Source organism: Labrus bergylta, chromosome 3, assembly GCF_963930695.1.
Source record: "Labrus bergylta chromosome 3, fLabBer1.1, whole genome shotgun sequence".
In the NCBI taxonomy this organism is placed as follows: Eukaryota; Metazoa; Chordata; class Actinopteri; order Labriformes; family Labridae; genus Labrus; species Labrus bergylta.
This window is the reverse complement of record NC_089197.1, coordinates 35,260,393-35,273,314: the sequence shown is the minus strand read 5'-3', so window position 1 is coordinate 35,273,314 and position 12,922 is coordinate 35,260,393. Positions and strand designations below refer to the sequence as shown.

At 42.9% G+C, this 12,922-nt stretch overlaps 1 protein-coding gene across 2 annotated transcripts in view; it reads left to right on the top strand.

The window, feature by feature from the left end:
* Positions 1-12,922, top strand: part of il16 (interleukin 16) — a 55,596-nt gene that overhangs the window by 27,892 nt on the left and 14,782 nt on the right. The window contains exons 16-19 of one of the 2 annotated variants that reach the window (XM_065953216.1): positions 1,200-1,423; positions 1,556-1,693; positions 3,712-3,864; positions 5,622-5,678. In XM_065953216.1, the coding sequence (XP_065809288.1) occupies positions 1,200-1,423; positions 1,556-1,693; positions 3,712-3,864; positions 5,622-5,678 (572 nt within the window). The remainder of the gene's footprint in view (positions 1-1,199; positions 1,424-1,555; positions 1,694-3,711; positions 3,865-5,621; positions 5,679-12,922) is intronic. The other variant, XM_065953217.1, reaches the window with a different exon arrangement.

The following is a 12,922-nucleotide window of genomic DNA, read 5'->3' as shown; positions in this document are numbered from 1 at the left end:
GCTGTTTTTGTTATCCATCGCTGTTTTTAAAAATGTTGATTGTTGTACAGTGTCCTTGTGTGTCCTGAAAGGCGTTTATAAATAACATTTATTATAATTATTATTGTTATTAAGTACATTTACACATACAAGGAATTTGACTTGGTGTATTGGTGCTAAACAATTAACAAGGAAATAAAGCAGAACTAGCAACAACTTAAATAATACAGTATAAGAAGATATTACAATATATAAAATAGAATTTAAAAATATAAAATATAAAAAACACAAAATGTATAAAAGGTGTAATAGGAGCTGTGCAGTGGACTATGAGAAAAAAGTGTTACACTTAACAGATCTTGTTATAATAGATGATGTGTTTTAAGTTGAACTTTCATTATGTTTTATACTTTGATTATAGAGTTTGAACTGTGGAACAAAGAATCTTACTCATTGCTAAAATAACACTTTGTAACTGCAGACCAAAGATGTGTGCGTCGAGTCGGCACCAGAAAAACTAGTCCATTAAACGAATGACTAACATTTATATATGTTGACAGCCGGTCGGATGTTACTCTGATGTAGCCCCTAATGACTGGCTGTGGCTCTGGTTATTGGGCCTGCTCAACCCGCTCTGATGCCCTGTGAACAGATAGCATTGGATAGGAGCAGCCTGGCCTGGCAGTATTTTGATCTAGAAAACAGAGAGTCTGGTTATACTGACAAATCCAGCAGTGCAATATGTAACCACATTTAGCACCGATATGCTGTCTGTTTGTTAACCTGCTGAAAGAACCCAAAACTGGCAGTTCCAGCATTGCTTACTTTGGCCACCATCGGAAAACCAAGTTATGTCGCTTACCTACAGAATATTTAAATAAATCGTGTTTTCTTACATTAAGACTAATCAGTTGGTCTGAATATTAATTTCTCTTTGACCAACCAGCAGATGAGTTACCTCCCTATTCTTATCCCAAGTTTTAAAGTTACAAGCTCCAATCCAGATGAACTTTGATTTCATTATGTGATTTATTGTATTTGTCTTTAGAAACCCTCCCTTCACTACATCATCTGCCCAGGGACAACAGATGGAAATTAGCTAGTTAGCTAAATCTGCTACAAAGCATCTCTTCTCTTCTGAGACTAACATTTTATTTTGTACACTGTCCCTGATTCAAATAAACTAATATAATGAAATAAACTACATTTTTCTGTCCCAGGGATGCGTAGACTGGAGGCCTGCTCTCACAGCCTGCAGAGATGTGAGCGTTGTCTGGAGAGGAGTTTCAGTCAGCTTAGGGTTCAACGAGCACAGAAAACCATGACCCGCTCCTGCAGTGACAGCACCAATAACCACCAGCGCAACTGCTGCCTGATCATCCACAACCCCCATCCCACCCACCATAACCCGTCAGGCCGGGTCCACAGCCTGGACACACCCAGGGTAACCAGACATACTGCAGGTTGTGTAGAGAGAGATGGAAGGAAGTTAACAACTGGTCAAAATACAGACTTAAAGTCCTGCTGTCTCACATATCCTGCAATGTGTTTATTTTGTAACATTCCTGTCTTGTAGTGTACAACAAGAACATGGTCTGACAACAGACTGTCAGTACCTGTGTATCCCGATGAAGACTATAATGTCCCATACATCCCCTCTTCAGCCAACTCGTCCAGTCAGCAGGCTCTGGACCTGGCCCTCAGGGGAAACAAGGTACCACATCCTGGTTCTCATTTCATCATTCCTCTGTTATCATGAGGTTTGTGTTGTTGTGCACATAGTGATGCATTATAGGAAATTATGTTGAAGGGGAGAAAATATCCATTTAAAAAATGGAACCAAAACTATAATGACTGTTAAATAAAAAACAGACTTACTAGATGGAGTCTCTCCAGCTTCCTCCTAACCGGCCTGGTTGTCACAATCAGGTAAAGGCACTTTAAAGGTTTAGGGTCCGTTTACATTCAGGCAGTTTGTTTCTTTGAATGTACACGGACCAGTCAAAATTAGGAAATGGCTTGTTTGCCCTTTTTTGCACAATTCTGAAAAACGGTCAAATTTAGTTTTCTGTCATTTCTTTTTTTCTTTTTTACCTAAATGATTTAAGGAATGGAGAGGGGAGGTCATGTGTCAAGGAAGAAAAGTAAAAATGTCAAAACAAAAGTCTCTGGGAACAAAATCAGATAGGTAGATAGAGCTCAGATTTTAGTGAATATTCTTTTTAATTGATGCCATGTATTGATTTAAATGTGATGACATTTGGCTTGATTGGTTCTGTGACACCCACAAATATGTAGTCAGAACTGCTGAGAATAAGTCATTTTATGAAAGGAATTACAATTGTATATACACATTAATCATACCAATTGTAATGAATGTTTGTGATTATTTTGGATTTTATTTCTTGAGCTGCAGTTACTCATTTCAGCCACCAGAGGGATTACCTCCTGACGTGAGCACTAGTTATGGTGACTCCAAAGAACATAGGTTGGGAATCACAGATAGCCTATAGTTGTAGTTTATAAACTACAGTATAAACTATTGGTAGTGAATAAACACTAATGAAGTGAATGTTTATGTGTTAAAGACTTCTGTTGAATGATGGTGAAAATTGTGTTGTGTTTAAAATGTCGACAAATGCAAACTGAGAAGACTTAACTGAAATGAATTGGCCTACGAGGTGTTGGGTGGCATATCAGCTCATGTTATTATTGAGCTAATAATGAGACCTTTTCTCGCTATCATGACATCAGGATCTAAATTAGAAGAGATGTTTCCTCAAGTGAAGCAGCAACGATAACACACATTGCAGAGAAGGTTATTCCACTAGAAGAGTCAGGCATGCAATTCTCTGCATGCTTTAATTCAATTAAATTTTCAATTCAATTCAATGGCAGGCCTTCAACCAACGATCCGAGCTTTACTCGGCATTACACCTGCATATTGCTTCAACCTTTGAGCTTTGACTTGTAGTGGCTGCTTTAATAATCACCTCTGTGTGGACTGCCTGGAGGGAGCATGAACATAGAAGAATCCCTTCATTCTTCATATGAAGCTACTTTCTCCTAAACTCGTTTTAGAGCACATCATGTGTACTTTTCCCTGACTCACTTTTCTCCTGCTGTGCCACTGAAAATATACTGGCTTGTACTCCGTGTGTGGATCTATTCCAACAAATGCTCTGGGTGCTCTCGTAATGCTGATCTATGTTGCTTTATATCTATGCAACACGTGTATTACATAGTGTGCCACTTTCATCCAATCCTATCTGTTCATTTTTTATAATTACTCTTCCCTAAAGCTTCCAAATGCCTCAATACTCATGAGACATAAATGTTCATGCCTTTCTGTTCACCATTCTACTTGATTTATATTTTGTTTATTCAAAAAAAGCCAAATCCATTGAAAAGCTATTTTCAATTTACATAAAGAGCAGCTCTTGACTGTACTCTTTGTTATATTGCTGATATAGTTATATCATTTCATGTGATTACATCTCTCAGGGAGAGGAACACATGTGAGTCAGATAAGTGTATCACCAGCATGTTGTCTCTTCCATCATTTAGTCAAAAATAAGATAGATTGTTCAGTTTCTTCACATTTTTTTTAAACCTTTACTACAGCTGTGTGTGTGTGTGTGTGTGTGTGTGTGTGTGTGTGTGTGTGTGTGTGTGTGTGTGTGTGTGTGTGTGTGTGTGTGTGTGTGTGTGTGTGTGTGTGTGTGTGTGTAGTCTACATGCAGAGTGCATGCTGCTCCATCTCAGTACTGCTGGCCTCAGGATGTGACCAGTGAGGAGGGTTATAATGGAGACTCCAGTGGCTCCAGTAGAGAATCCCCATTAAGAGAAGAAGGACTGGCTCTCTCATCAAACACCAGCTGCCAGGTACACACTATGTTTAGTCATTGTAGCTGTAAACAGTGCCTTATGTTTGCGTCACATTGACAAACATGCATGTCTTTTGTGAGTATAGGTCTTGTCCTGTACATACTGTACATGTGTAAGTTGTGTTTTATGATGAAAAATCTCATTCTGGCTTTCTTTAACTTTTGGCGCTTTCACAATGGCACAAACTCCTGAAAACTTCCTGAAATGTTCAGGGTGAGCTGCATGAACAAACTCAAGCAGCTGACTTTTTCTATCCAACCTTACCCGTACCCGTTACTGCCAGCGCCCTACTGAATTTCCTGTGTCAAGTCAGAGTTAGCTGATGTGAGAAAAAAACAGGAAATAATCAGGAAGAAATCACCATGACTGAGCGGAAGAGGATGGTGACGTTTATATCCTGCAGCCTGAAGCACGACCACAGACTCATATCATAATATATATATATAAGATATAATGCATATGTCCAGCTACTCTTAGCATTGAAATAAAGGGAACAATATCATATTAGCGTCGTTGCAACAGTGTCCTTCCTCCTGAGATCCCTCATCCCCTCTATTTTTACCATTTATTTTTGGGCTTATTATGCCATTATTTTAGAGAAGAAAAAAAACCTGGGGAGAGAGAGAGGAATGACATGCAGCCACAGGTCAGATTCCAACCCGGGGCCGCCCGCTCTCAAAGACTACAGCCTCTGTTCATGGGGCTCGCACTCTTAACTGTTACAAATGCCTCCCTCCCCTTTGAACAACTAATTAAAGACAACTGGGGCAGGCTGTCTGAAACTTTTTTCAACAAAGTTCCAGGAGTTTCTGAAAATGACTTTTTAAAAACACAATACTCACGAGCCTCTTCACAAATGCACTCTTGAAAATGGCTTCCCCTGAAATCTTTGCCTGTTCACATAAACATCTCCCAACAGAGACTTTTCCTGTCTCCTCAGACGAGACATGATGGAAACAGAGGAGTCAATGCTATGAAGACCGTTTTTTTGCTTTTATGTCATTGCTGTGAGTAACTGAACTAATTACTAACGAATAAGTGGTTTAAGAACATACTGGCAAGCAGAAAAGATATGAAGCACCTCTTCTGGTTGCTCAGTAGTCACATGACATTGTGCAAATCACCCCAAACATGTCATGACATTTTCAGGAGTTTTGTGAATGTAAACAAAGGCTGTTTAGTAGCACGTGTGATAAACTGTATCCATACTTACTCTGTGGTAAAGACAAGAGGATACTGGAGATGTAACAGCACACACCTTATGAAAATCAGTCTCATTGCAATAAGAGTCTAATTAACTAACAGCCACACACAATGAGAGTGAAACATGAACATCAACTGCTACTGATAATGGTTGTTACGCACAAACTTTCCAGTGATTAGGAAAACAGTTCCACCTTTGTGTGACTTGAAAATAAATCTATAAAGTCTGTTAATATTACTTTGACTTTGTTTTTTTTAAATATAACCAAGGGTTTACTCAGTTTGGGGACAACAAGAGCAAACTCCATGGAGCAGGATCACTTCATGGGTGTGTTAGCGCTTTATGCCTTGTGAATAAGAACTTAAAACAGAGAAGATAGCGGAAGCAAATGATGAACAGGCAATCCAGTCTGAGTGAGTTTTTTCTGTGCAACTGAAGGAGAGGCACACTCTCTTCTCATCCTGTGTGTAGTCATGTGTCCCTGATTGTTCTTTTTGATGTATTATCTGAGAAGAATGATACATCACATGATCCTTTCTTTCCCCGGCAGTTCTTCACCAGTATGTACAAGGCATTACAAAAGATCCTGAGGTTGCTCTTGAGGAATGTATGTGAAGTGATGAAAGCATGCTGAACACCTCTGGCTTTTTATGATTTCATGAAATATTAAGTCTGTCACCCTGGGCAACCGTTTACATTTCACTACTTTCTCATTGCTGTATCATTTCACTTTATTTTACTTCTAAGTAAAGGGCATGCTCACATGAGGCAATCCGTACCGTGCCCTAATCCAGTTCCTTTGAGTAGTTTGAATGCTCCAATCCGGGCTTGGCCCTGGCACACTTCGAAGAGGTGTGCTTTGGCACGCTACAGTTCCAGAGGTGTCAAAAGTATTGACATCCATTACTCAGGTAGATGTATACATACTAGGGTTTAAAAAGACTTCTGTAGAAGTTGAAGTATCAACTCAAGTTTTTTACTCAAGTAAAAGTGTAAAAGTACTGGTTTCAAAACTACTTCAAGTATAAAAGTAAAAGTAATGTAAGGGAAAAAATGCCATTAAGGACAAAAGCTTAGGCCGCACCACAGGGGTCTATAGTGCACTACCCCACCTCCCCAAAAAAACATTTTTCTAAAGGCCATAATGACTATAATGTTATGTTAAAATGTTAATGTTGAAATATTTGGGATGCACCTGTTTCAGCCGCATTTATGCCCATTGAAAATGAACGCATTTTAGTACAATGCAAATACATTAAAGAACCATATATGGGTTCTACTGAGCATTAACATGTGTTTCATGGAGCGGAAGATATGATGACTAGTTGTCTATAAGTATTGTAATGGTGCAAAAAGTCAGACTTCAGAGGCATGTTATCAATAGCCTTTATTGGAATGTAAATGTACATCCAAGCTTAGCTGCAGGAATCTGTGAGGGCAACAGATGTAAGATAACAAACAAAGAAAATTGGTGTACAAAGGGCAGGCTTAGTAACAATTACCCTTGTATGGTCAAATTCACTATCCAGATGGCACAATTTATCTGGAAAGGTTTTTTTTTTTGTTTTTTTTGTGTTTTTTTGAACGATGACAAGCCGAAAGGAAATAGGAGTAACAAGGCTATTTTTAAAATGTAAGGTGCAGAAGTAAAAAGTCGGCTGAAAAATAATTACTCCAGTAAAGTATAGATACCCAAAATTTCTACTTCAGTAAGGTAAGTCAAGTCCGCCTGTCTTGTAAACTGAGCATGCCTCATAATAACATAAAGCCATGCATGTATTGTATTACCACGTCATGTACTAGAGGTCACCGTGCTCAGGCCCGGTTAGTCCCAGAGCAGTGTGAGTGCAGGCCGGCGGCAGAATGGGGAGGGGTGGACAATCATGCTTAAGCACAGTACTTTGCTAGTGTGAGTGTGCCCTAAGATTGTTCTGCAAATTAAACGTAATGTGTGATCTACTTGTTTCTATTATCAAATGCTAAATTAAATAGTTAATAAAAAAATAGGCAATATCTCATTATCATAAAAAATACAAGAAATGAAAATGACGGCTCGTTATAGATTATGACCCTGTCCGTCAAAATGACAGACAACTGTCACAGATGTGGGAAAACAAGGGAGGTGTACACAAGTGCAGAATAACCAAAATAATTTAATTCAACAAAAAGGCTAAAGGCAAAACAAAAACTTACTTTCAAATGTTCAACGAAAAAACATAGGGATCAAAAACAGAGCGCCACACAGGAGCACGAGGAAAAACTGACATCTCATCACACTGAAAACTGACATAGAAACAGAACGACAATGAACTGACACAGAGGGCAAGAAACACAGAGGCTAAATAGACATGGGGTAATCAGACAGAGGTGAGACTAACTACATCATGCCCACTGACCCCCATACCCTCTTTGAGTCCTGCCTCGGGCCGGAACACGGCCACCCACCCCCCTGCCGCTGGTGGGAGGTCTTCTCCGGGAGCTGCCCGGGTGGCCCGGGAGTCCGGACCTCAGGTTGAGATGGCGGGGGAGTTTCCCCTCCTCCGGGAGATCAGACAGGATCCAGTGTGGCCACAGTTCCCGGCTCTGATCCCTTATCAGGACTGGGCAGCAGCGGACCCGGAATCGTTGAGAGCTCCGGTCGCCACCTAAGCTTCAATTACAAAGATGGAGGGCTTCACAGACCGGGGGTTTCCTCAGGTACCTCCGTTGGAGGCCAATTTAACTGCCTTTTTTGGAGTGAGGGCCGCGGGGTCTGGGCAGCGTCCTGTCCCTCCGTCAGACCGAGACTGGCTGATGGTCAGACTGACTAACAGGTCCCATCAGGTCTGCTAACTGTCATGCGGCTGCTGGGCATGATGGGGCCGGCTCATACGGTGGTTCCTTTGGGCCTCCTCCACATGAGACGGCTGCAGAGGTGGTTTATTTGTCTACAGATCGACCCCGTGCTGCAGGCGGTTGCTCCGTGTATCGCTGTCCGTTGGGCCAGACTTGGCCCACTGGGGAAACCCCGGTGTGACGTCAGCGGGAGTAGGCTACCCCTCGGAAGAGCTACGTCACATATATCGGTGTACACAGACGCATCTCTCTCACGGTGGGGAGGGGTGTCTGTCCCGAGCAGTGGGGGGAGTGTGGCCAGCTCACATCTCTCTCCACGTAAATGGCATGGAGCTGCTCGCCGTGTGGGAAGTTGTTCAGCATTTCGCATCGCTGCTGCAGGAACAGATTCTATTAGTATAGGCGCAGCCCTTTAAGCTGTGGGCCCCACTGACTCCGGGAATGGCCGAAGAAAAGCCACACGGTCTCAGCCACATATATACCTGGGGGTGGACCATGGGTGGGGCCTGTCGTGTTGCATGTAAATTATTCCCACAGACGGTTCATAGAGCATTTATGTGTGCCTTTTATTGCCATTTTCACCTACATGACAATCCCTGTAGAATGCTCGTTAACTCAACAACTTCCTGTTACGAACGTGTGTGTCCTTCAAAATAAGAGCACATTGTAATACCAACAGATGACACCACATCTCCCTTTCTTTGAAAACTCTACAGACTGAACATCATGTCTATATTAAATCAAAACTTTAAATTCAGCATTAAGCTTTTCTGCATATTTCACATTTAACATTCAGGTTGAACATCTCCTAACATCAAATCTTAAATGCTTTTACTCCTCTTTAACTCTTTAAACTTATAAATTCAGTCTGTGGGGTTTTACAACCACTCTGTCAAACCTAGTCTTTGTAAAGGCAGGTGTTAATGTCTTTGTAGTCTTAGTTGGTGACTCTAGCTGTTCTGGGATAACCTGTGGAGTCTCTTGATGAGCGGGTATGCTGGGTATCTGAATGGTAGTCTCTGGCAGTGGAACGAGATGGTGTCTGTTTCTGCTGATGGTGCCTGTCTGGCTGTTTACAAGATATGATCGAGGAGCGGAGTGAGACAAAACCACTGTGCCTTGAGTCTTTGTATCCGTGACCCACACTGGTTGTCCTGGTGCGAGTTGGCTTAATTCCCTCACACAGTGTCTCTTGCTGAACACCTCGATGTCCTTCCGCCTCCTCTCCCTTTCTTTAACCGTAACAGCTGCGTTGTCCGGAAGATCTGGAGTCAGCTGAGAGGGATGTTGGGGCACAGGAGTGCGAAGCCTCCGTCCCATGAGAAGGTAAGCAGGACTATAACCATTGGACAATGGCCTAGCTCTGTAGGCCGGGAGAGCCAGGTATGGGTCTCGAGCCTTCTTTAGCAGTCGCTTCACAGTCTGGACATGGCGTTCTGCCTCTCCATTACTTTGTGCGAACTTCGGGCTGCTTGTGAAATGTGTGAACCCATAATCTGCTGTAAAGTCTTTGAACTGTTGACTTGAAAACTGAGATACATTATCACTGTAGAACAGTTCCAGAATGCCATATCTTGCGAAGATGGATTTGAGGTGCACAATCGTGTCGAGTGATCGTGTTGGTGTTAGTTTTGTAATCTCAACAAACCTTGAGTAGTATTTCACCACTAGTAGATAATTACTGTTATTCAGGGTGAATAAATCTGCACCAACTTTTTGCCATGGACGCTCTGGAAGCTCACTAGGTAATAGTGGCTCCACTGAGTTTGCTCATTCTTTGAAGCATGTGTGGCAGTTTCTCACCAGTTCGTTCAGTTGACTACTCAGGCCGGGCCACCATACAGTTTCTCTGGCTCGCTCTCTGCATCTAGTCGTCCCCTGATGCCCCTCATGTAATGCGTCTAAGACCGAGTTGCACATCGCTGTGGGAATGACCAGTCTGGAGCCTTTGAGTAGCAACCCATCATGCACGGTAAGTACTGCTCTTTCAGGCCAGTAGGCTTTAACTGGACCTGTGAGATGGCTGCGATCAGGCCATCCTCTCTAGCAAAATGAGATGACTTCAGAGCAAACGCTGTCTTCTTTCAGTTGTTCTCTCAGGTTTGCAATGTACGATGAACTGGCAGGCAGGCCATTCATTATTTAATTCACATTGATGTTGGTGTCTTCCATCAGATCTTTGTCTGTGTCTGTACATGTATTTGGACTGAACGGTGCACGTGAAAGAGTATCTGCAGTGAGCAGATCTTTGCCCGGAGTCGAAACCGTTGGATCCTGGGAGGGAGCTCAGTTAGTGCCTGCTGGCCTAACAGACTAACGAGTGGCTTGTGATCCGTCTCTAGAGAGAAATGTCTCCCAATGAGGAAGTCTCTAAAGCGCTCACACCCCCATGTCAAACCTAGCGTTTCCTTCTCCACCTGTGCGTACCTCTGTTCTGTCTCAGTCATGGAACGAGAGGCGTATGCTACAGGTCTCCACATTTCTTTTTCCTTTTGTAGGAGGACTGCACCAAGTCCATATGATGACGCATCTGCTGACAACTTTAGCTCTTTGTTGGGGTCGTAGAGGGTCAGCACTGGAAGTGATGTTAGATCATCCTTTAGCAGGTCGAATGCTTTTTGCTGCGCACAGCTCCACACCCATTGATTCTTCTTTGAGAGAAGGTCTCTCAGGGGTTTATCCTTCTCAGCCAGACCTGGAATGAACTTTCCAAGTTGATTTACCATCCCGAGGAAGCTGCAAACACTGTGTGAAGTCTGGTGTCATGCTCTTGTTGGTCTTTCCCCCAAATGAGAATGTCGTCCATGTGACATACAACTCCTCCGTTGAAAATGTTCAGGGGCTGAGGCTATGCCGAAGGGCAGCCTGTTGAAGAAGAAGCGTCCAAAGGGAGTTATGAAGGTTGTGTAACGTGCTGACTCAGGAGACAGAGGGATCTGCCAGAATCCCCAGTTAGCATCCAGTTTGCTGAAGACCTGAGATCCTGCAAGAGATCCAAGCATCTGCTCTACTGAAGGCAGGATGTATTTCTCTCTGCACACTGCTTTGTTGAGATGGGTCAGGTCAACACAGATGCGTACTGTGTCCTTCATTGTCGGCACTGGAACCATACCAGAGCACCAGTCTGTTGGCTCCTTGATTCTGGAGATGACACTCGTAGTCTCCATACGTTCAAGCTCCTCCTTCACTTTACCCAGTAAAGGGATTGGGACACATCTTGGTGTTGCCAAGGAAAAAGGGATAGCATCAGGCTGGAGCTTATAGAATATGGCTGTTGTAGCATTCCTAAGCCCTGACACAGTTTTGGGTAAGATGCTACTATCTTAGTTTTGTCATTGCTGTCTGCCCTGGTTACAAGGTTAAGTTTGACACTAGCTGCGCTACTTAACAAAGCTATGTGTAAGTCTTTAATTACGTACACATTTTCCTGGATCACATGTTCACCTTTGCATAGTGACTCTCTGTACATACCTAAGACAGAAAGTGGTGTACCACCTGGACCAAATGGTGGTCTGTCTGATTTAGCCAAATAGGTATATCTCTCTGCAATAGTGTAGTATGTCTGAGCTGGAATAACTGAAACATCAGCTCCTGTGTCTATCTTAAATCTAACTTTGTGATCTCTGACTGTTATGTCAGCATACCATGGGTCTGTGCCTGCATCTACTGTACCTAGGAACAAGGGTGTGTCATTGCAGTTGGTGTTTGTGTCAACCACATGCACTGCTTTTGCAGATCTGCACACTTTACTGTAATGTCCTTTCTTCCCACAGGTATGGCATGTCACATCTTTAGCAGGGCACTGCCATTTTCCATGAGCAGTGGGCTTTCAACATCTGTAACATGGCTGACGATCCACTGGTGTTCTTAACTTTGTTGCTGTTTGCTTAAACTGATTTGGGGTCTTTGAAATGGGCAGTTTCTGTTTCCTGTTCCTTGATGTCACTGCATTGATTTCATTTTTTACTCCTCCCCTGAGGTCTGTTTGCTGTCTTTTTATCACTTCCGACTGCCTGGCCATGTTGACTGCTTTTTTGAGCGTCAAATCCTTGTCTAACTGCATTCTCTCTGCTAGACTAGTGTCTCCCAGGCCCACCACAAGGCGATCTCTTATCAACTCGTCGTGAAGTGCTCCATAATTGCAGTTTTCGGCAAGGGTATACAATGCAGTTATAAAAGAGTTTACATTCTCGTTAGTTTGTTGTACTCTTTGATTGAATCTTGCTCTCTCATATTTTCCTGGGCACAAAGTATGTCTCGAGAGTTTCTTTAACTGTGCTGTAGTGTCCTCTTTCTGCATCGGATAAAGATTGTCCCCGTAGGATGTCGTTTGCTTCATCCCCCATGCAGTAGATCAATGTATTCATCTGGTTAGCTTGAGAGCTTAGATGTAGGTTACTGGCCAATCTGAATCTTTCAAATCTCCGTATCCACCTTTCCCAGTCTTGTGGTTTTGAAAAATCAAACGTTTCTGGAGGCTGAATTGTGAACGTGGCGCTCGGAGGTGCGCTCGGAGGTGCGCTCGGAGGTGCGCTCGGAGGTGCGCTCGGAGGTGCGCTCGGAGGTGCGCTAGCTGCTAGCTGTGGCATGCTAACGTCGTCGTCGTCTTCTTCCATCATGTGGATGCAAAGAGACTTAAAACACTCTTGTCGCAACTCACTCTGCAATCACTCGTCACAGCTGCAACACTTCTGACACCATGTCGTGTTGCGTGTAAATGATTCCCACAGACGGTTCATAGAGCATTTATGTGTGCCTTTTATTGCCATTTTCACCTTCATGACAATCTCTGTAGAATGCTCGTTAACTCAACAACTACCTGTTACGAACGTGTGTGTCCTTCAAAATAAGAGCACATTGTAATACCAACAGATTACACCACAGGGCCCATCTCATGGGTGGGCGTGGATTACAATTCTTTCAGTGCAGCGCAGGTGCACCATGATGATAAAAAGCCAACATGAATGGAACCCTGATTCTACGATTCACCATGGCAACAGGTGACAAAAAAGAGAT